This window comes from Rhineura floridana, chromosome 4 (assembly GCF_030035675.1).
Source record: "Rhineura floridana isolate rRhiFlo1 chromosome 4, rRhiFlo1.hap2, whole genome shotgun sequence".
NCBI lineage: Eukaryota > Metazoa > Chordata > Lepidosauria > Squamata > Rhineuridae > Rhineura > Rhineura floridana.
In genome coordinates this window covers 189,996,957-190,021,401 of record NC_084483.1, presented here as the reverse complement: position 1 = coordinate 190,021,401, position 24,445 = coordinate 189,996,957, and the positions used below count along the sequence as shown (strand labels likewise).

The 24,445-nt window shown below is 43.2% G+C and overlaps 2 protein-coding genes across 7 annotated transcripts in view; one reads left to right on the top strand and one right to left on the bottom strand.

Moving 5' to 3' along the window:
* Window positions 1–304: 304 nt before the first annotated feature.
* Window positions 305–20,324, bottom strand: LOC133383943 (uncharacterized). 4 transcript variants are annotated; one of them, XM_061625625.1, is made up of 3 exons: window positions 20,210–20,324; window positions 17,935–17,998; window positions 305–6,478 (listed from the first exon to the last, which is right to left on the bottom strand). In XM_061625625.1, exon 3 carries the CDS (start codon window positions 2,114–2,116, stop codon window positions 899–901), a length of 1,218 nt encoding a protein of 405 aa, XP_061481609.1. In that variant the 5' UTR covers window positions 2,117–6,478; window positions 17,935–17,998; window positions 20,210–20,324; the 3' UTR covers window positions 305–898. The 4 variants fall into 4 exon arrangements, with proteins under 4 accessions (XP_061481609.1, XP_061481610.1, XP_061481611.1 ...); XM_061625627.1 differs by having other exon boundaries at window positions 311–6,478; XM_061625628.1 differs by having other exon boundaries at window positions 312–6,478.
* Window positions 20,325–20,385: 61 nt separating this feature from the next.
* ENTPD6 (ectonucleoside triphosphate diphosphohydrolase 6) overlaps window positions 20,386–24,445 on the top strand; it is a 42,975-nt gene continuing 38,915 nt past the window's right edge. For 2 of the 3 annotated variants that reach the window (XR_009762434.1, XM_061625623.1), the window contains exon 1: window positions 20,386–20,564. The gene's annotated coding sequence lies outside the window, so the exon portion shown is untranslated. The remainder of the gene's footprint in view (window positions 20,565–24,445) is intronic. The other variant, XM_061625624.1, reaches the window with a different exon arrangement.

Genomic DNA, 24,445 nt, shown 5'->3' with positions numbered 1-24,445 from the left:
AGAATGGCTATTGAAATTATTGGACCTAACCCTAATCCTAACCCTAACAGATTTGATGAGATGCATTAATCGACATGTTTATTTGGAGAAAAACTGATAGATATATTTCTCAAGGAATTGAAACCTCTTTTTGACTTTTTGTGGAAAGAATAAAGTAATGTTTATGAGATTTGATGATTAATTAAGATAACTACTGGAGGAAAGTGATGTTGTAATATAATTTAAGAGACAGGTTTGTTATATATTGTAGACCTATAACTGATCTGCGACAAATTGGAAGTCAACATTTTATTTTATTGTTTAATTATTTTTGTTTTGTTTTGTTTTGTTTTTGAAAATTTGAACAAAAATTAATGATAAAATAATAATAATAATAATAATAAAGTAACTTTTCCAAGCTCTGCTATTTTGTTGTTTTTAATGGTGAGGAGGACATCAAGAAAAGGGATGTGTGGATTATCATTTGTACCACTGAACGTTTTGTTAATCACAATTATGTGTATATATTTTTAGGTTATTAACTGAATCCTTACTGGGATCCAGAGCAAGCTTGGGTGATGTTTTGTTAGTTGCTTTCAAAACTATATATATATCTTTAGGACCCTCTCCAGTTGTGACTGTAATTTACTTTTTAAAAATATTGTATTTTATATTGTTGTTACCTGCCCTGTGACCTTCTGGTAAAGGGTGGGTAATAAATCTAATAATAATAACAATTCTTCTCCCAAAGAATCCTGGGAACTGTAGTTCGTTTGAAGTTTGAAGTTTATTGAAACTGTATATAGCCATAGGCTGTTACAGAAGAAACACAACATAAAAATGCATAAACAATATATAATATAGTACATACAAGTGGTATAAAATTAACTCAAATTAAAACTTTTAAAACTTGTAATAATCATAATTTTTTAACATAGCTGGCTCTGAGTTTCTTTGCAGCCAGAGCAAAGTTTGCAGTAGCGATTATTATGTGCGGTTGGTCTGAGGATAACAGAAAAACTACAGACTGGGACTCAGTTAAGTCTGTAAGCATTGGAACTAAGAATTTGTTTCTTGGGGCTCTGAATAAAGGACAAATTAGCATGTAGTGGATTAAATCCTCAGGGACCTTACAGCCTGAAACACATAGGCGGTTGGCGTATGGGATTCCAAGGTATCTGCCCTGTAGGTACGCAGAGGGCATAACCTGGAATCTTAACTCCGTGTAGGCTCTGCAAAGTGTGGCCTTTGTCAGAAGGTCGAGGTAAGGAGCCCACTCATGATTGGTTTTAAAAAGTGGGAACCAGGAAGAAAAGCGTGCTGAAGAAATAGCAGTATTGTCTTGTTGGGCCTCAAACTCAAAGATCTGATTACGGAGTGCCCTAGGATTAAGATTGTTAAGAAAATTATCTGTTAAATCGTAACTAGTAGCTATGGTGGTAAAATGAGTTGCCCATCCTCCATTTTGCAACTGTTCCTCCCAGCAAAGTTTAACCAAAGATCGTGACTTATTTGTGGTTAATTTCTGCCAATAACGTAGGTATGACAGGTCTATTCTGGCCTTTAAAGTGGGTAGGTTGAGTTCAGCCCTAATGTGAGTTGCAGGTGTGCATTTAGGTAAGGCCAAAATTTGCTTAAATATATTATTTTGAATTTTCTCTAGGGCAGGATGCAAAACGGGACCCCAGATTTCGGAACCATATAGAATCATTGGGAGGAATTTTACTACGTATAGATTGAAAAATGGTCTTACCAATTGGCCACCTCTGGAGTAAAAGAATTTTTTCAGTTGACCTAGAGTCTTAATTGCAAGCAGCTTAATGTAAGCCAAGTGATGGGACCATGACAAGTTGTTATTGATATGGATACCCAGGTATTTAAAGGTGTTTACCTGCTCTAAGTGATGACCATTCAGGTGCCAAGTATGCTTAGTTCTACTATTTTTCCCACAAACCATTATTTTGGACTTAGAGTAATTAATTTGTAACAAATGTGCGTCACTAAATTCAAGGAGGGAGTGTAACATACGCTTCAAGCCTATCCTGTTTAGGGACAGAAGAACTAAGTCATCAGCGTACAAAAGAACCAGGATTTTCCTCTCCTTGACCGAGGGTGGGAAAAAAGCGGGGGAGGCCATTGTAGAGACGATGTCATTTATGAAAAGGATAAATAAAAAAGGGGCCAGAATGCATCCCTGTTTGACTCCCTTCGAAACGGGGATCTTATGGGAAAGGGAACCATTTAGGCCAAGCCGGATTCTGATAAAAGTGTCGCAATGAAGTAATTGAATGAGCCACAGCAAGCATTTGTCGATACCAGCTTTATCTAATTTTGTCCAAAGTAGGGGACGGTCTATTGAATCGAATGCAGCAGCGAAATCAATAAAAGCAAGATACAATGATGTAAGCGGCCCTTTTTTAACTTTCCTAATAAGATGTTGCAGAATGTACACTTGATCAATTGTATTGGATCCTTCCCTAAAGCCCGCCTGAACATCAGCTATAATAGGGTGTTCCTATTCCCATTCTGATAGTTTATTTAAAAGGTACCTTCCATATAACTTAGCTGCCACATCCAGCAAGCTGATGGGTCTGTAATTTGTGGGAATGGCTGGGTCGCCTTTTTTGAATATAGGGACCACTGTGCTCGTTTTCCATCCAGATGGAATACAGCCAGATTTGTTTATTTTGGTGAAAAGTGTTGCGAGAATAGGACGCCACCAGGATGGGAAAGCCTGGTAGAGATCGGGAGGAATCCTATCTTGGCCAGGGGCTTTCCCCGATCGTAATGAAGCTAATAAGTTGTCTATTTCTGGGCCGGTCACTGGGGCCCAGATTGGGCAGTCAGTGGGACGGGTTGGACTAGTGTATGATATGGGGGATAAGTTCCCAAAGATGGTCTGGAAGTGCATAATCCACGTTTCTGGAAGTATTGGGGGAATTGAGAGTGACGGCCTATTAAATAGATTGTTGTGGATTATATTCCAAAATTCCCCTTGGTTCCCTTGTAATGCTGCCCTACCGAGATGTTGCCAAATCGAGGTAATGTATAGTGATTTTTTATGCTTTAGGAGATTGTATTCTCTTTTAAGTTTTTGGAGTTTGGAGACGGCTACTTCAGAGAAATGAAGTCTCGTGAAGCGTGTTTGAAAGCAGACTTGTTTCTTTTTGGCTTGGCAGTATTTATCAAACCAGGGCTTAAAATTTGGGAAATATCTGTTAGTATGAGATTTAGATTTAGTAACTGCTGGTTGGATCCGAGTAATAATCTGTTTGAATAGCTCTCCCGTATCATTTGATGGAAGAGATGCTTTTTGACGTAGGTCGATCAGGGTTGGCAACATTAAAATTTGTTTGACCTCCTCAAACACTGAAGGAGACCATCTTAGTCGCTTAGAATGCTGGAATGAATCTAAGTCAGGTATCCTATTATTATAAGTTAGATGTGTATTAGGATTATATAATTTCAAAATCAGTGGCAAATGGTCGCTGTCAGGTCTGTCTCCTATGGAGAACTCGTTCACTAGATCTAACATTTGCGAGGAGACCAGCATGTAGTCTACAACGCTGGCTCCTCTTTTAGTTATGCAAGTATAAAAGCCGTTTGACCTATCGAATTTGGACCATTAAGGCAGAAAAGTTGGGCGTTGAGCATGGTCCTATATAAAGCTTGGCCATTCTTATTAATAACTTTATCTCGTGAAACACGATGTAATAATGACAAGTCTAGATTATAAAAGTCCGGGAGCTCAAAGAAATGTGGAAAATTTGCCCCGATCCTTGCACTGAAGTCACCACCAATAACTACATTATAGTTAGGATAATTTTGATATAATGAGTCAATGAAATCCTCAAATTCCTGCCAAAATTGAGTTCTTAATTGTGGAGCAAGGGGAGGAAAGTACACGTTAATGCATATGAAAGGACGTAAAGGAGGATTGGGGGTAATTATTAAGGCCTGGCAAGTAGATGGAACCGAGCCTGTTATTTCAGATGCAAGGAGGACGCTCTTAGTAGAAATTAAAAATGCCAGACCCCCACTTGCACGTCCTCTTGAGGCTGTGCGGGTTGCAGGTTTGGACCAACATTTGAATCCGTCTATCAGGAGTAGGTTTTCTTCTATTAACCAGGTCTCTTGGAGACACGCAATGTCAAACAGCTGGAGGAAGGTCATAAACTCTTTGTCTGAGGCCTTATTAGACCAGCCAGCAATGTTCCAAGATGTAATATTAAATGGGGTTATCAGTGACAATGATGGTGAATTTGGGTGGCCGTTTTGTACTTTTATAAATTCCTGGTGGGAAGTAGTGTTCTAATTCTCAGCACCTTTTACAGGACAAATTTGATCTAGTTCTGGGCAGATTACGCTGACATTTGAAATAATAATTTTCCCTTTCTGATGACACAAGGAGGGAGGTTGCATATGCTTGGCTGGTGAGCCAATCTCAGCCGGATCCAAATATTGCCTGTCCATCCATGATGGGCTTGTAGAAGATGGTTCAGTTAATTGCGGTACTGTCCTATTAGCATTGGCTGCTGAAACAGGTCGAGGAAGTGCAATAGGAGGCAAAAGTTGTTGTTGTAGGAGATCCAGCTTTAAGCGATCAAGTCTGTTAATTATTTTGGACTGTTCTTGGACTGGCAGATCAGGGAAGACTTCAATCAGTTGTAAGTCTTCGGACTCGCGAGATTCATCATTTGATTCCTTTGTAGAGTATTGCTGCAATAGAGTTGGGGAGTGCAAAAGCTCCTCTGGCTCAGGCCGAAGGTTCTCAGAATGGGAATTGTTGTTGGAACTAGAGGTAGGAGCTCTTTTTGAAGGAAGTCTGGTAATCAGAGGTAGGGGCGGAGCAATATTCTTAAAGCAGTGGACTAGGTATAATCCTTGTGCAGCCAAATATGGTTTAAAGGAGTAGAATTTTCTTGTTGTTTCCACGCTCTTAAAGGTTATTATTACTCTTGTCGAGTGATGATTGCTATGAAGAAACTGTATGCGAATTATTTCGGCTATGGGGAATTGTGTCGGCAGATACAAACTTAAGTATTCATGGAACTGATATTTATTTGGATAATGTCCATGTTTCCTTAGAAAATTAGGATAATTAAGGAGGACCACCTTGTTTTGTTCGATAACTAGCTTCAGGTGGGATGATGCCAAATCAGTCTTTATCCCCTTTTGGTCCTTACGTTTTGAAGCCGGTCTATCAGGAGACTTGTTTGATAATTGTGGGCCATTCCTTGAACTTGCAAATGGGTTGACGTTGGTGAGAAGAAAAGAGGGGAACGTCATTGTTCTGACTCATTTGTTGTCTTTTGTCCTTGTGTTTATTGGTGCCCAAGGGCGATGACTTAGTTTCCAGGTGAGATGTTGCAGCCTCCATGGCTTTCAGGATTGCAAACAGAGGTTTAAAATTGAATTTTCTGCAAATTGGTCGTTTAAAATTCTTAATGTTCTTAGGTTTCCTAGATTGCTTCTCCCTTTTTTTTTTGATGCTTACGTTTTTGATGAGGGGCTGTAGAGGTGTTAGTATCTTTCAGTTTTGGCTGGTCCTTCTCCATTTGTTTATTCGTCGTTAGTTTTTGATGTGATGCGTTGTTTGGAGAAAGCGATTTGGCTAATTGGGTCAGGGTTTTCAAAAGGTCGTTGCTTTCTGTGAGAAAGGACTTAATTAAGTTCAGCTCATCAAGAACCATAAGGAGAGTACCCATAAAGTTAACAGCCGGGGGAGAAAGAGCAATTACGTCATTAGTTGAGCTTTTATCTAAAATAGGAGTCACGATGGACGACGAAAGGGGGGTGTAGAAGCTCGAGGTGAACAATGTACAGACGCGTTTCTTCTGGATAATGCTTCAGCTTTTGCCAGTTCTAGTCCTAATGGGGTGGAATGTGGGTCGTCACGCAAATAGGCGCAGTCATTAATTCTGTCTATTGACCAGTCCATGATCGTAGGAGGGGAATCGAGAGCCGCCTGAGGGCGATTTGGCCTCATCGTAGGAGCTGAGCCCTGCTGGAAGAAGGTAGTGATTTTTGATTGTATTGTGTCTTGTAGTGGAGGCTGTGTTAACTGGCTATCTCCCAGCTCTCTGCAACGCTTCCTTGTCAAAACCATTGTTAGGGGCCACTTGAAGAGAGAATAGGACGAAGCTGGATATAAGCTTAGCAAATCTAGCTAGCATAGGTTTTAGTTTCAAATCGTCTGAGAGCTTTGCGGGCGATATAAACATAGGACAGATAGGCAGTGCCTTCAAAGGCTTCAGGGGCTATAAATTTCGGGTTTAACAGTCCGTTAAGTAGGCCAGTGATAAAAGCCTAATAGTGGGGAGGCTTTACGACTTCAAAAGGTAGAAGCAGAGGCAATTTAGGAAAAAAAGACTTAGCTTGTTACGGAAGAAGATTTAGTCGTGCAGCCTGTGCAGTCGCCATCTTTCCTCCCGTGTAGTTTGTTAGGGTGCTGGTAATTGTAGCTCTGTGAAAGGTAATCTGCAGTTCCCAGGATTCTCTGGGGGAAGCAATGTGCATTAAATGTATGCTGTATATGCAGCCATTGTTCCTTTTATCTTTGAAAGTAAAATACTTTTTTCTTAAAGAAAAGCTGAGATGGGGAAGCCTAAAGTGGAAGGAACCCCAATACTATGGCTACAGCTTTATTCAGAGGCAATGAGAGGCAATCTCAGGCCTTGGAAGAGACCACACAAATCACATCAAGGCTTTCTCACTGTCAAAGCTGGGAAAAAATAGATTCCAGTGCATCACAACAACAAAAACTGACCAAATCCTCAGGCCCAATTCGCTCTAAATTAAAGCCAGTATTTCTCCCCTCATCAACAGGTCTGCTTGGTGGATAAATCAAATTGCCGCAGCTGTGGCTGACTATTTGATTCTGTCAACTTAATGACTGAGGACCAGAGCTTAACTGGAGAAGTGTGTTAAAAGTTAAAGAGCCAAAGACTAGCTAAGACGCTGAAGGTTTTGCTGGATAAACACCGTAACACTGTATTCTGCTGCTTAGGAGCTTTGATCCAGCTTGCTTTTTTAAGGAAGGGAAGGCTTGCTCAGCCTTAATCCTGATGTCAGTCTATTTATGTATTGCCAGCCTGCCTTACATATTTTGTACTCTGACAGCATGCTTATTCAGAAATAAGCTGGTCTGAGGTCAATAGAATTCACTTCTCAGTGTTCATAGGACTGCATGGGGCAACAATCCTCTGCATGTTTACTTACATGTTTAATTGCTGTAAACCGTCCAGAGAGCTTCGGCTATGGGGCAGTATATAAATGTAATAAATAAATAAAGAGAACTGATTTCTGTGGTCTGCTGCCCTGGTGGCTCTGGGGGACTTCCCGGTTGATAGAGCAAGTGTTGAAGTTTTTGTTTTGCTATGGAACAGCAAGATGAGCAGGGCCACTGACTCAATCACTCCTTAGGATCCTCTCCAGTGCAGTGGAGACTACATTGCTGCCTGGTATTCCAAGGAGCTGCAGTTGATGAAGTGAGCTGGATGAAGACTGCAACACAAGTGGCTGAAATCTCACTCCAAAACCAACTAAACATGTTAAGGCACATAATCATGCCTACCACATGGTGATGAAGGCAGCAAAGAAGTCATACTTTGCTGCATCCATCTAGTCCTCAAAGAGCCAGACAGCAGAGTTGTTCCATGTGGTCCAAATATGAATTAACCCAGATTTGGGGGCAGACCCGGTGACTAGCTGTGAGTGGTTTGCAAGACACTTTGAGGACAAAGTTGCTTGACTTTGTTACAATGTAGATGCCTCTATTAAGGCAAATGCAGGGAAGGTGTCCAATGCTATGTCTGCCCAGTGATAGGTATTTGCAGTTGATGTAACCTGATAATGTGGAGTGGATATTTGCAGCAATGAGTCCAACCATGCGACCTCTGGACCCCTGCCCTTCCTGGTTGATTAAAGCCAGCTGCAGTAGAGTAGCTGAATGGATCCAGGGTATTGTGAATGCATCACTGCATGCTGGGGTGGTGCTTGCCACCTTTAAAGAGGCAGTGGTGTATCAGCTCCATAAAAAACCCATTCTGGACACAATGTTGTGTAATAATTACTGGCCAGTCACCAATATCCCTTTTGGGGGAAAGGTGATAGACAGGGTTGTGCTGAAGCATCTGAAAGTGTTCCTGGATGACACTGATTATCTGGATCCGTGTTCAGGCCTACTTTCAAGACTCAATCAATCTTGGTCACCCTGATGGATGACTATTGAGAGAAGGATAGAGGGAGTGTGACCCTGTTACTCTTACTCAGCAGCTTTTGATACCATTGACTGTGGTATCCTCCTGGACTGACTGTGCAGACCGGAGGGAACTACCGTGAGGAGGGTGGGAAGCCATGATATTAAAAGGCTAGGCGGCAGATCGTGGAAGGGTGCGGGTGGCAGGCCATATCAGTACAGAGGAACAAGGGATAGATGCGTAATATCCATCCCCTGTTCCAGGCCTGTCCATCACCAGATGAAAACTGGGGGACGCAGGACTCCATCCGACCTTCGACTGCTGTTGTGTAACGCCAGGTCTGTGGCACAAAAGACAACACTCATCCATGATATGATCCTGGATGAGAACGCAGACCTGGTGTGTATTACAGAGACCTGGCTGGATGAGGCCTCAGCTCCTATGCTTGGAGCCATGTGCCCAGCCGGTTTCTGTTACGCACAGCAGCCGAGGGTTGGTAGGCGGGGAGGGGGTGTGGCAGTCATCTATCGGGGGTCTTTGGTTTTCACCAGACCCCCTCTCCATGAGACCAAGTTTGTTGATTGCATGTACTGGAGGTTGGGCCCAAAGGGCAGTTTAGGGATTCTGCTTATGTACCGCCCACCCCGCTGCACAGCAGATTCCCTGACCGAGGTGCTTGAGATGGTCTCGACTGTACGGGTGCTCTCCCCTAACCTAGCGGTTTTGGGGGACTTCAACGTACATGCCGAGACCGTCCTCACTGCAGCCCCTTGGGATTTCATGGAAACCATGACTTCCTGGAAACTGCACCTTAGTAGTATAGGGCCCACCCATGTATCCGGTCATGCTCTTGACCTTGTATTTGTCTCGGGAGGGGAGGGAAGTGCTCTGAAAATAGGGGCTATTTCATCTAACCCTGTGTCATGGTCAGATCACTATCTGGTGAATATAGACCTCTCAATGCCACATACCCTTCGCAGGGGACAAGGACCTATTAGGATGGTCCGCCCCAGGCACCTGATGGATCCGAATGGATTTCTGAATGCACTGGGAGATTTGGAGCCTGCCGAAGGACGCCCGGTCGAAGCCCTGGTGATGGAGTGGAATAGGGAGCTCACTAGGGCAGTAGACCGGGTGGCTCCGAAACGTCCTCTCCCCCTGAACAGAGCTCAGACAGCATCCTGGTACACACCACAGTTGCGGAGCCTGAGACAGGAGGTGAGACGACTAGAGCGCCGGTGGCAGAAATCCTGCTCTGAAGACGATCGGACACTGGTTAGAGCAGCAATAGCGGCCTACCAGGTGGCAACAAAGGCAACAAAGAAGGAATTCTTTGCTGCCTCTATTGCGTCTGCAGAGTGTTGTCCCAGGAGGTTGTTCCAAGTGGTCCGTAGCCTGGTCGGTCCAGTTGCTCAGGAACCCATGGAGCATTCTAAAGCCTCCTGTGACATATTTGCTAAACACTTTGCCAATAAAATCGAACGCCTGAAGAGCATGATTCCGTATGCCATGGACACAGGAAGTGAGCCAGAGGCGGCCAGTTGCATTCTGGTCCGGTGGGATCGGTTTCAGCCTCTCCCTTCTGAGGAAGTGGACAAGGTGCTCTCTACTGTGAAGCCAACCACCTGTCTGTTGGATCCTTGCCCTTCATGGATCATTATGAGCTGCAAAGAGAGGCTGAGCGAAGGGATCAGTGCAGTGGTAAATGCATCCTTGGAAGAGGGTGCAATGCCAACAGCCCTCAAGGAGGCAGTAATAAAACCCATCTTGAAAAAGTCCTCCTTGGATCCCCAAGAGTTAAACAACTTTCGCCCAGTCTCTAATTTGCCATTTTTGGGCAAGGTGATTGAGCGCGTGGTGGCCAAACAGTTACAGACACACTTGGATGAAGCAGATTATCTAGATCCATTCCAATCGGGCTTCAGGACTGGACATGGAACTGAAATAGCCTTGGTCGCCCTGGTGGATGATATGAGGAGGGCGTTGGATACAGGAGAATATACCTTCCTCGTCCTCCTGGATCTCTCAGCGGCTTTTGATACCGTCGACCACGGTATCCTTTTAGATCATCTGGGGGGATTGGGAATTGGGGGCACTGTTTTATGATGGCTCCTATCTCTCAGACAGACATCAACGGGTGGCATTGGGGGACGAGGTTTCAGACCCTTGGCCTCTCAATTGTGGAGTGCCACAGTGATCTATCCTCTCCCCCATGCTATTCAACATCTATGTAAAGCCACTGGGAGCCATTATCAGGAGATTTGGGCTGCAGTGTCACCAATATGCGGATGACACTCAGCTCTATCTCTCATTCAGGTCCTCACCAGAGTTGGCTGTGGATACCATGTCCAAGTGCCTGGATTCCATAAGTGAATGGATGGAAAGGAATAGGCTGAAACTGAACCGCGACAAGACCGAGGTGTTGCTCGTGGGAGATAAGAGAAGGTTGGGAGACATAGACTTGGTGTTTAATGGGGTAAGATTACCCCTGAAAGACCAGGTCCGCAGCCCTGGGGTCATTCTTGACTCCCAGCTGTCCATGGAGGCTCAGGTCTCGGCAGTGAGCCGGGCGGCTTGGTATCAATTACATCTGATACGGAGGCTGCAACCCTACCTTCCTGTTCATCTGCTCCCACGGGTGATACATGCCCTGGTCTCCTCTCGCTTAGACTACTGTAATGCGCTCTACGTGGGGTTACCCTTGAAGACGGTCCGGAAATTACAGCTGGTACAAAATGCGGCGGCGCACTTGATTAAGAACAGCCGTCGCCGTGATCATATCACCCCGGTGTTAGTAGATCTACACTGGTTACCAGTTGTCTACCGGGCCCAATTCAAGGTGTTGGTGTTGACCTTTAAAGCCCTATATGGTTCCGGACCAGTTTATCTGAAGGAGCACCTCCAGCATCACCAATTATGCCACCTGACAAGATCAGCCACACAAGACCTTCTCTCGGTCCCATCAGCTAAAACAGCTAGGCTGGTGCGGACCAGAGAGAGGGCATTTTCTATTGTGGCCCCCACCCTCTGGAATTCCCTTCCTTTCGACCTTCGCCATACCCCCTCCCTGACAGGTTTCCGCCGGGCCTTGAAGACCTGGCTATTCATTCAGGCCTATGGGGTCTCCGGGGGTGGGTCAGTTTTTAATGTTGTTTAGTTTTAATTTATTGTATTTGGGGTTTTATATTGTATTTTATTCTGGCAATGTACGTCGCCTAGAGTGGCCATTCAGTCGGCCAGATAGGCGACTCACAAATAAAATTTTATTATTATTATTATTATTACTGGAGGTACTATCCTACCCGAAGTCAAGGAATCCAAGCTCAGACTTGGCTGTGGCTTTTTCTCTTTTTATTAGAATAATAGATACATCCAAAGCAGTTTGCCTCATTAACCTAACTACTTTTTCTAGGATCTTTGCACTGCTCTAACTCTGACTAAGGATGTCCTCGCGACTCTAACACATTCACTTAGCAACTGGGTTCCCCCCCCCCCGAGTCCCCTTAAGTAGACTTGGATCTCACGTGCAAATGAAGGCTCCTCCTCAGCTCCATCGGTTGAACTTCTTGCCTCAAAAGCCTTTGAGCGAGGGGTGAAGGTGGTTTGATCTCAGCTGCCCTCTCTGCAAAGGAGGGCTGCTAGGTGTCAGTTCAGACGGGGGCAGTTGGGCAGTGCTTGGCTAGGAAAAGTCTGATGTGCAAGCTTGAATCTCTGGCAGTGGCAGCAGCATGTCCAGTTGGAGAGTATCAGATGCGCCAGGTGGCACTTCTACGGGGGGTCAGGAGCTGAGGGGGCTGAGCTGTCCAAGATGGGGCACCCTGAGAGTCCATCTTGCTGTCTGCCTCCTCCCCAGATTCCTAGCCCAAGTCCTCATCCTCTATTTCGCCCTTGTCTATCTGCCCCCTCCCTGCTTCGCTCACGACAGGTATTACAGTGGTTCCATTCCTACTGCATGGTAAAGTTTACAGAGTAGTGTTGGGGCAGTGCTCTTCAGTCCCTTGTGCTGCCAAGTTCTACAGGGCACTGTTGTTTCCCCAGCGCTATTTAAGACCCACATGCATTTATTATTATTATTAGAGCTTGGGCCTAGTCTGAAAGCTCCAGCTAGAGAAACTGTTGGTAATTGTCCTTAGTTTTGGAGCATGGTGTCATCAGTGCGGTGATGACATGCATCTCTATTTCTCTATAATATCTGGATCAGAAGTGGCTGTGCAAGCTCTGGACCAGTGCCTGAATGCAGTGGTGGACTGGATGAGGGCCAATAAACTGAATGTGAATTCTGGGTAAGTGGTTGCAGTGTCCAGCAAATGGGTTGCGCTTCTCTGAAGGAGCAGCTCCGTAGCTTGGGGGTATTCCTGGATATATCTTTGACATTAGAGACTCAAGGGATCTCTGTTTCTAGGACTGCCTTTTACCACTTTTATCTGGTATTTAGGTATGGCTGCATTTTTATCAGGCAGGCTACTGTAGTCCAGCATGCGCTGGCTGGGGCTGATGGGAGTTGTAGTTCAAAAAAGTAACTTTTCCAAGCTCTGCTCAGGACTGGATTATTGCAATTCCCTCTATGTTTGGCTGCCCTTGGGCCTGGTCTGGAAGCTACAGCTAGTGAAGAATGCAGCAGCTTGTCTGCTGGTAGGGCCAACAGCTGATAGCATGTGATATCTTTGCGAAAACATCTGCACTGGCTTGACTATATGCTACAGGATCAAGTTCAAGGTTCTTTTATTAAAGCCCTGAACAACTTGGTCCAGGATACTTTAAGGACTGCATTTGGCCTTATATACCAGCTCAATCAGTGAGATTGTCAGGAGGAGTGCTGTTAGTTGCACTCAGAATGTTTCAGTGTATTTCAGAAGCCTGACTGGCTTCAACAAGAAGCTGACCATTTAGTGTTGCAGGACTCATGCTGTGGAATATTCTTCCACGCAGTGATTCAGCAGGCAACCTCACTGTTAATTTTCAGATGTTTCTTGAAGATTTTTTTATGTCGATAGGCCTATTCAGTTGTTTAATTTTTTCCCAAGATGAGCCAGTCATTTTTACAATTATTTTGTACTGTTTTTAGGTATCTCATGTTTTATTGTATATATTGTTGTACACCATCCTGATCTTTTATATGACTGAGTGGTATATAATTTTTTAATAAACAAAGAAAACAGAATAATAGAATCATAGAACAGTCAAGTTGGAAGGGGCCTATAAGGTCACAGAGTCCAACCCCCTGCTCAGTGCAGGAATCCAGCTTAAAGCATACCCAACAGGTAGCTCTCCAGCTGCCTTTTGAACACCTCTAGGGTTGGAGAGCCTATCACCTCCCTAGGTAATTGGTTCCATTGTCATATCACTCCAACAGTTAGGAAGGTTTTCCTGATGTTCTACCAAAATAGAACATCCTGTAACTTGAGCCCATTGTAACTTGAGCTTCCTGTAACTTGAGCCCATTATTCCATGACCTGCACTTTGGGATGATCAAGAAGATATCATCCTCTGTGTGACATCCTCTGGCCCTCCTCTGACAACCTTTCAATTATCTGAAGAGTGCTATCACATCTCCTCCCAGTCTCCTCTTCTCAAAGCGAAACATGCCCAGTTCTTTCAATCTCTGTTCACAGGGCCTTGTTTCCAGTCCCCTTATCATCCTTGTTGCTTTCCTCTGAACCTGTTTCAGTTTGTCTGCATCCTTCTGAAAGTACAGAACTGGACACAGTACTCAAGATGAGTCCTAACCAGTGCTAAATAGAGGGGAACTAGTACTTCACGTGATTCGGAAGCTATAGTTCTGTTAATACAGCCTAAAATAGCATTTGCTTTTTTTGCAGCCACATCACACTGTTGCCTCATACTCCGCTTGTGATCAACAACAATTCCAAGATCCATCTCATGTGTAGTATTGTTGAGCCAAATATTTCATAACTATGCATTTGGTTTCTTTTTCCTAGATGTAGAACTTTGCACTTATCCCTGTTAAATTTCATTCTGTTTAGGGTGGACAGATGCAAAAGTAAAGAGGAGATGGCTCCTACATTTTTAATTGTTGTGTAAACACACCCAGTTTCATCTGATCTCAGAAGCTAAGCAGGGTCAGGCCTGGTTAGTACTTGGATGGGAGACCTTCTGGGAACACCAGGGCCGTAGGCTTAGAGGAAGGCAATGGTAAACCACCTCTGAATACCTCTTTCCATGAAAACCCTATGAATATATCCAAAAAAGATTGACAGAATAGCCATAAGTCAGAATTGACTTGAAGGCATATAACAACAACAAAGAAGAGGGAAAGGGATCAGTTACATTTTAACTGGAGATATCAGGAACTGAACCTGGGACCTATTGTTCTCCACTGAGCTATAGACCTCCCCAACCTGCACTATAGAATGAAGCCTAAAAGTGTTAGCAACTTGGCTTGCATGTGCAAATTTAAAGAGAATTATATTCCAAATAATGTAACTCTCCCTATGCAGTTAATGACAAGCAGCAGTTGAAATGCCAGTTTACCTAGCAAAATGTTGCCCCCTTTTGGTAAGAAAATGATTTATCAGTTAAATAGCCTGGAAGTTTACAGCATTGAATACTTTTATGTCCCACTGATTTGAAGTTAAGAATATCCAGTGCAGGTTGACGTAATTATTAAAGTATTTATAAGCCGCACTTGGTGTCCTCCAGATGTTGTTGGGCTCTACATCCCATCATCTCCAGCTGACATGGCAGAAAATAGTTGGAGACGTAACCAAACAGCATCAAGAGGCCACCAAGACAGGGAAGGCTGCTTTAAAAGATTTCTGCATATCAAGCTGATGTGAAAAGCAGGGCCAGAATAGGGTCAGTTTGCCCCCTCCCCGCCCAGGGCAATCCTATGTCACAGAATTGTTGGGAGAATAAAGTGAGAAATTCCGCATATCTTCCCCTGAATTCTTTGGAGGGAGGGCAAGAAAAAGACAGACAGACAAACAAATAACAATCACTATGTTCTGAACTGCAGGGAAACCAAAAGAAAAAGGACCCCAACACTAGAAACAAGATAGGTACCCTCTCCATAAAGGACATAGGAAAGCTGATGCAACAATAAATTTAGTAATTGTAGTAATGTTAGTAAGAATTCCAAAGGCTTCCTCCTTTTTTTTTTTATAAATAGACCAATATAGTCCTGCTTCTGGAATTTCTCTCACATATGCATCCCTAAGTAATTCCACTATATAGTAAAGTTCCTGTTTTCCTGTTTTCATGACTGTACAATAGTTTCCCACATTTGAAGCTCATAAAGATGAGACTAGTACCTAAAGAAGCATTAAAATGAATCTTATTCCAGTTGAGTGGTACTCTATTTCACCTTGCCTCTGTATATCTGAAAACCTTTAGATTCTAGGGTAGTATGCCTTACAGAGATATAGAAGGACCACATGCAAAAGAGGACAGTGCCCCTGCACCATGAAGAGTTGTGCCAAATTCACCTCATCTACACAACTATGGATGGTGCTGACATCCTTTCTTCCGTTGCATTCAGCCACCACATGGAGAGGGAAGAGTGTGCTGATATCTGTGGTATCTCATTAATTCAAGCATCTCATTGCAGATCAGAAGTTAACTCAGATAATGTAATAAGATGTCAAATGAATCACTTTTTAATATACCCCCATACTGAAATCTGTTTTAGTTTTGCCTCAGAACAACCCTGCAAGATGGTTTGCAATGTTGTAGATTTTTAAAAAAGTGTCCTGAGCATGTGGATGATCATGGTGGGAAGCGGGATGGTCTAATCAAGCAACGCTCTGCTTATGAGTGGGTTAATAAATGTTTTACAGTACTCGCATGCCTCTGTCCATTGCTTTCTTGTCTTTTAACCACATTTACAGTGCAGTTACTGAAAAGGCACAACATACAAAATCAGCCTTGAAAAGCCCAAAATATAAAATTGAGCCAGTTTCAATTCAATGAAATTTTGTTGCTCAGGACTTGGTGTGTGATGGAAGTCAAACAATCTGTTAGGAATAGTGGCCATAGTGCTATCAAATCAAATTCAACATATATGAAAGCAGACAGTTGCCAAGGAAGTCCAACTCAGTCATCAAAAGAGGAAACTTCCCAAAGCTGAGGGGATTGGTTAAAAGGATGTTGAAAAGTAAAATTAAATGGGTCAAATCTCTCCAGAATGCTTGGGGGTTGCTCAAAACCACAATAATAGAAACTCAGCTAGAAAGTACACCACAAATCAAGAAAGGTATCACAGGGGAGGAGCATGCTGTTGTGGTTAACAAGCAGAGTCAAGGGAGGCTATTAGAGGTAAGAAGGTTTCCTTCAGAAAACTGAACTCTTGTCCAAATGAGCAGAATAAAGAGGAACACAAACCTTGGCAAAAGAAATGCAAACAGACCGCAAGAAATGCAAAAAATGAATTCAAGAAGCACATTGCTAAAAATATAAAGATCAACCATTTTAAAATCCTGTAAATACATTAGAAGCAAGAAACCAGCCAGGGAAGCGGTTGGATCTTTGGATGACGAGAGAGTCAAAAGTACGCTAAAGGAAGAAAAAGAGACTGCACAGAAGCTGAATTAATTTTTTGCATGTGTCTTCACAGCAGAAGATGTAGGGCAAAGCCCTGTGCCTGAACTAACTTTCATAAGAAGGCGTGTGTGTTATAGTGAGAGGTAAAAAGAAGTGACAAGAGACAACGTTCTTGCCCTTATTGACAAATTGAAAACTGACAAGCTCCAGGTCTAGATTTCTAAAACAATTCAAATCTGAAATTTCTGATCTTCTGAAAAAATATGTAATGGTCCTTAAGATCAGCCTTTATCATTGAAGATTAGAAAGTGGCTGATGTAACATCCATTTTTAGAAACAGATCCAGAGGAGATACAGGAAATTACAGGCCAGTCAGCTTAATGTATGTTCTGGGAAAACTAGAACATGCATTAAGCTAGAATTGCCAAGTGTATAAAAAGAGTCTTGCTTAAGCAGAACTGGAATGGCTTTCGCAAGGGGAAGTCCTGCCTCACTTTTATTTTGCAGTTCTTTCAGTGTGTCAACAAGGATGAAGACTGAGGTAATTCAGTCACCATTGGGTACTGAGCCTTTCAACATTTTTTTGATAAAGTTCCTCACCAAAGACTCCTGCATAAGCTTAGCAGTCATGGAATAAGAGGACAGATCCTCTTATGGATCTGTAACTGGTTAAGAAACAGGAAGCAGAGTGTAGGAATATATGGACAGTTATCACAATGGAAGCATGTAGGAAGTAGGATCAATATTAGGACCTGTACTTTTTAACTTGCTCATAAATGATTTAGAATTAGGGGTGAGCAGTGAGGTAGTCAAGCTTGGTGATAACACCAGGGTAAAGACAGGGATTACCAACCTGCTGCCAAATTAGAACGTAAGAACATAAGAAGAGCCTGCTGGATCAGGCCAGGGGCCCATCTACTCCAGCATCCTGTTCTCACAGTGGCCAACTGGATCCCTATGGGAAGCCCACAAGCAGGATCTGAGCACGAGAGTGCTCTCCCTTCCTTTGGTTTCCAGCAACTGGTATGGTTCAGAACCATACTTACTCTGACTATGGAGGCAGAGCATAGCCATCATGGCTAGTAGCCACTGATAGCCTTACCCTCCATGAATTTGTCTAATCCCCTTTCAAGCCCATCCAAGTTAGTGGCCATCATTACCTCCTATGGGAGCGAATTCCATAGTTTAAATATGTGCTGCATGAACAAGTGCTTTCATATATATGTTAATGGGGTCTGAACCGGCAACGACTGACCTGGAATGAGACCTAGAGGTCATCATGGATAGCTTGATGAAGATGTCAACCCAGTGTGTGGCAGCTGTAAAAAATGTGAATTCTACGTTAGGCATAATTAGGAAAAGGACTGAAAATAAAACTGCCAATATCATAATGCTGTTATACTAATCTACAGTGCAACCATAGATTGCTATGGACAATCCTGGTTGCCTCACCTCAAAAAGGATATTGCAGAGCTGGAAAAGGTGTAGAGAAAAAGCAACCAAATGATCAAGGGGATGGTGCAACTCTTCATGAGAATACTTTACAGCATTTGGGGCCTTTTAGTTTAGAAAAAAGGCAAGTAATGGGGAACATGATAGAGATGTATTAGATTATCTATGGTGTGGAGAAAGTGGACAGAGAGAGTTTTTTCTCTCTCTGTCACAACATTAGATCCCAGTGCCATCCAGTGAAGTTGAATCTTGGAAGGTTCACAAAAGACTAAAGCAGGTATTTCTTCACACAGCTCAACTGTAGAATTCATTCCCACATGAGGTAAGGATGGCCACCAACTTGGATGGCTTGGATTAGAGAAATTCATGGAGGATAAGACTATCTAAACCATCATGGCCATGTTCTGCCTCCACTGTCAGAGGCAGCATGCCCCTGTACACCAGTTGCTGGGGATCACAAGTGGGGAGAGTGCTCTTGTGATCAGGTCCTGCTAGCAGGCTTCCCAGAGGCATCTGGTTAGCAACTGTGAGAATAGGGCGCTGTAGATGAGCTTTTCGTCTGATCTAGCAGGGCTCTTCTTATGTACTCACTAAAGCAAGTCTTCATTGAGTTATTTAGTGGTTATTTCTAGTTACAACCACTAGATGTCAGAATACTACAGGCAACATCAGAAAAGCCCCTAGTGCCAACTTGACACAGGATGCTTTGAGGTACCTCTGTGTCTACCATTCACATGAAAATATCCTATTAAAATAGAAATAGATTTGTGATTGACCTCTGTAGGAAAGGGGAATAAAAAAGGCTTAATTTTTTAGATATGGGAAAAGGTGAAGTTAAATACAGATAGCCGTTTGCCAAGTTAAGTTGATATTAATAATACTTTATTGCAAAGTCTACAGACCATTGCAAACACACAGAATACAGGAATGGACACATAAGAAAAACAATTAGCAATTATAAATTAGCAATTATAAATACTCAGGAGTCCGTCCCAGTCACAACCTGTTCAGCCGAGATCAGTGTAGATCTACTAATGCCGTTGTATAAATCTATGGTGCGGCCGCATTTGGAATACTGTGTACAGTTCTGGTCGCCTCATCTCAAAAAGGATATTATAGAGTTGGAAAAGGTTCAGAAGAGGGCAACCAGAATGATCAAGGGGATGGAGCGACTCCCTTACGAGGAAAGGTTGCAGCATTTGGGGCTTTTTAGTTTAGAGAAAAGGCGGGTCAGAGGAGACATGATAGAAGTGTATAAAATTATGCATGGCATTGAGAAAGTGGATAGAGAAAAGTTCTTCTCCCTCCCTCATAATACTAGAACTCGTGGACATTCAAAGAAGCTGAATGTTGGAAGATTCAGGACAGACAAAAGGAAGTACTTCTTTACTCAGCGCATAGTTAAACTATGGAATTTGCTCCCACCAGCTGCAGTAATGGCCACCAGCTTGGACGGCTTTAAAAGAAGATTAGACCAATTCATGGAGGACAGGGCTATCAATGGCTACTAGCCATGATGACTGTGCTGTGCCACCCTAGTCAGAGGCAGCATGCTTCTGAAAACCAGTTGCCGGAAGCCTCAGGAGGGGAGAGTGTTCTTGCACTCGGGTCCTGCGGGCTTCCCCGAGGCACCTGGTTGGCCACTGTGAGAACAGGATGCTGGACTAGATGGGCCACTGGCCTGATCCAGCAGGCTCTTCTTATGTTCTTATGTGGTTCATGACAGACGCTTTTGGAGATCGCTGATTCATAGGGTCGCCATAACTTGTGCTCGACTTGAAGGCACATAACAAGAAGTACCCAAGCTTTCAGTGGAGACTGTCTCGCTCCCAACTATTTCACCAAGTCTATTACCAGCAACATCTTTCTCGCTCTCCTTAATAATAAATCATCCAACCTGAGGGAGAGTTTTGTGAAACTGAAAAGCTTGCTTACCACCTTGTGACTTTCACAGATCCTAACACACGCATTAACCTGAAATGAGTATTTGGATTCCCCCGCCCCCCAATGGCTGTATCCTATGGCTGCCTGTATCTTTCGTCCCTGAAACACGACATAAGCATGCACAGTCCCGTTACCTTATGTCCCTCCTGAGGTAACGGCACTGCGCTCTGCCACGCCAAAGAAATTACAAGCCGGAGCAACTGAGAAAACACAGCAAGGAACCGCGCCGCGGCCTGGCCGCAGGTTCGCCATGCGCCTGCGCAACCCCCTCCGGCCTGGCCTGCTCCGCCCACTCGCTACTTTCACACCATATAGACAGAAATGAGGGAGGTTTTAGCATGGAGCGAGCGAAGGTGACAGGAAGGCGGGATGGGAAATGGAGGCCGCGGTTAGCCTTGCTGGCTTCAGAATGAACCGCGACCAGAGGTGAGGCCGAGCCCAGCTTGATGCGTTTCCGAGCGACTAATGCCGGCGTGATCGCCTTTCGGGGTAAGCCGGGGGAAGGGGGCGAGTGATTCGGTGTCCCCGGTTGGCGGCTGCTCCGTGTGGGCTGGTGTGGGTAGAGGGGGGGGGAGAGGCTGCGAGACAGCTGAGGGGAAGCCGCGGTCGGCGTCCGGTCCGCACTTTGCAAAATGACTTTTCTCCTCCGGGTGATGAAGTCCTGTTGCACGCTCCCTTGGGCATGTGTCCCGGATGGCGCCTCATTCTGAATTAATATGCTTAGGAAAGGGGTGAGTGTGAGTGAAAGCAGAAGGAAGAGAAGACTTCTGTGTCCGCTTTAAAATAACCAGCTGTAAAAGGGGGCGGGGAAGCTCCTGTGCCTGTCAACTGGCAGGAGATGGGTGCGAAAAGGAGGATGCTTTGGCAGACATTCCACGAGGGAGGCGCTCAGCTGTGGAACTCCCTGTCACAAGATGTGGGGAGGGCCACCGACTAAGGTGGTGGTTTTAACAGGGGATTCGATGAGCTCCTGAAAGATCGGGCTGTTGACAGCAGCTGGTTGCGATTGCTATATGGAGCCTGCCGGGTTCAGCGCCAGAAGCGCTCTAGCTGCAGGGTGAGCAGCAACAAAAGAGGGTGATTGTCTTCATGCCCAGCTTGGTTTCCCAGAAGCATTGACACAATAAAATTTCCCTAAAGCTGAAGAGTGGCGTATTTAGTTGTTCTCCCAACATCATCAGAGAAGTACCTTGACCTGTGGGTAAAGGAAAGGAGTTAGAGACAATGTCCTGTGACCCCAAAAGTGTTTTGTTGCCACCCATCTCGCCTCGGAAATTGTGTGCACTCCGAATAGGACATCAGAAGATTATCTCAGTAGTTGAGCAGATACATATTGTTGTATATGTCTGTCTTTCTTCCTGGCATGAGCAGCTTCAGAAAGGATGGTGCTGCTCCTGCCAGTTCTACAGCTGTTTAGAAGAGGAAATCTCAGCTTGTTGTGTGAAGTAAGCTGCACTTGCTACTCTGCATTCTACTACACAACTACTGGAAGAATAGGAGTCCTAGTCCTCCTTTGCATCTGAAAGTTTTTCCTTAAAGAACAAAGCTAAACAACAAAAGTAAAATGGTGGTAGTAGTTCTACTGGTGCAGCTTACCTAAGATTAGAGTTTGCCATATAAATCAATAATGTAATCTCTGTCAGATACAAAAGACCTCTTAATGGTTGGGTGGGAGAGGAGAGCATTTTGGCAGATACAGGTTGCAGAGGGAGAGTGCGAGAGGAGTGTTCTGTAACTACTGAAGTGTTTTAAAAATACAGATCAGTAGTATACTTTATGTATTAACATACTACATTGTGCTTGGGGGAGGTGTGTGTGTTATGTGCCCTCAAGTCGATCATGACTTATGGCGACCCTATGAATCAGTAACCTCCAATAGCCTCTGTTATAAACCACCCTGTTCGGATCTTGTAAATTTGAACAGATTCAGTCTCGGTAACTTGTAGCAACTCTATTAGTATGCCATCTATTCCTGGTGATTTTTTATTCCAAGTATTTTGAGAGCAACTTCCACCGCACATTCTACAATTTCTGGTTCTTCATCATACGATTCCTCCATGAATGAATCTGTTATCCTTGCATCTTTTTTATTTAGTTCTTCCTTGTATTCCTTCCATCTTCCTTGTATTTTATCTCGGTCAGTCAGTGTGTTCCTCTGTTGATTATTCAACATCCCTACCCTTGGTTTAAATTTCCCTTTCATTTCTCTAATCTTTTGGAATAGGGCTCTTGTTCTACCTTTTTTGTTGTCTTCTTCTATTTCTATACAATAACTATTGTAATAGTTTTCTTTGTCCCTACCTACTAGTTGCTGTATTATTGCATTTAAGGTTGTAACCATTTTTCTATCACCTTTTGCTTTTGCTTTCATTCTCTCTTTAACCATTTGAAGAGTTTTGTCAGTCATCCATTAAGGTCTTTCTTTTTAACTAGAGGTACAGCCAGTGTGGTGTAGCGGTTAAGGTGTTGGACTACAGGGTTCAAATCCCCACACAGCCATGAAGTTCACTGGATGACCTTGGGCCAGTCACTGCCTCTCAGGCTCAGAGGAAGGCAACCCCCTCTGAATACCGCTTACCATGAAAACCCTATTCATAGGGTTGCCATAAGTCGGAATCAACTTGAAGGCAGTCCATTTCCATTATTGTCTTTTTGCATTTTTCCCTTATAATGTCTCTGACTTCAATCCATAGTTCTTCTGGTTCTCTGTCAACTAAATTTAAAGCCTCAAATCTGTTTCTTATTTGATCTTTATATTCTTCTGGGATGTTATTTTAAACGCATTATGATTGCTTTGTTGTTCTTTTTTAGCTTTACTCTGATTTTCAATATTACTAGTTCATGGTCTGTACCGCAATCTGCTCCTGGTCTTGTTTTCGCAGAAAGTGTGGAACTTTTCCATCTTCTGCTACCAATTATATAATCGATTTGATTCCTATATTGATCATTTGGAGATGTCCATGTGTACAGTCATTTTTTTCGGTTCCTCAAAAAATGTGTTTGCAAGAAACAAATTATTGGCTTCACAGAATTCAATAAGTCTTTCTCCTGCTTCATTTCTATCTCCTAAGCCCCATTTCCCCACAATTTCTAGTTCTTCTGTTTCCTACTTTTGTGTTCCAATCTCCCATGATTATCAGCACATCATGTATTGGTGTGTGATCAATTTCTTCCTGTGCTTCTGCATAAATTCTTTGCAATTCCTCTTCTTCTGTGTTTGCTGTTGGAGCATAGACTTGGATGATGGTTATGTTAATAGGTTTCCTGTTAAATCTCATTGATATCACTCACTCAGACCTTGTGATATAGCTTCTAATTGCTTTTGCTACATCTTTTCTCACTATTAAAGCAACCCTGTTTATTCTTAACATTTCCTGCGTAAAATATTTTGTAGTTGCCAGATTGAAAATGTCCCATTCCCATCCATTTTAATTCACTCACGCCAAGTATTATAATGTTGATACATTCCATTTCTTGCTTGACAATTTCTAACTTTCCCTGGTTCATGCTTACCACATCGCATGTTCCTACTGTGTGCGTCATACAACTCCAGACTCTCCTTTCGCATCTGTGTGCATTAACCTCCGGGCTTCCATTCGGCTTTGACCCAGTTGCGGCATTAGTCACAGTGCTACTCGTACTTGTCTGTTGTTCTTCCCCAGTAGCTTGCTGAGTGCCATCTGACTTGGGGGGTTTCATCTTCCAGAACTATCTCATGTTGCATTTTAGATAGTCTATTCATAAGGTTTTCATGGTAAGAGGTATTCAGAGGTGGTTTACCATTGCCTTCCTCTGAATAACAAAATTCCTGTGCAGAAAACAATGAGAAAATAATTTGTAACCTATGTGTTTCCCACGTTTACTGATAGGTGATATGCACTCTTTAAAGCAGTGGTCCATCAACGTGTGTGTTGTACGTTATTAGTTGTGTGGAAAGTGTGTGCAGTGTTGAATTTCTGTAATTGTTTAAATTTGTACTGAGAAATCGGGAAAGTGTGGAAGGATTAGTATAAGACCATTATTTAACCACATGCCCATAGTCATTTATATGAGCCTGAGTTCAGTATAGATTTATTTAATTAAGAAGGTTTATATACTGATTGATTGTAAAAAAAAAAAAACTAAGCAGTTTATAAGAGTTCAGTATAGATTTATTTAACAAAATTTACATACTGATTGATTGTACAAAAATATATAAGCAGTTTGCAAGAAATATTAAAATTATCAATAAAAACAGTTAAAACAAGTAATTAAAACACTTTAACAACAATTAAAACAGCAGTAAACTAAAAAGATTAAAACATACCAACATCTGTGTGTCTGGATAGAGTTGCCTAAACAGAAATGCCTCTTGGGTGTGCTTTAAGTTG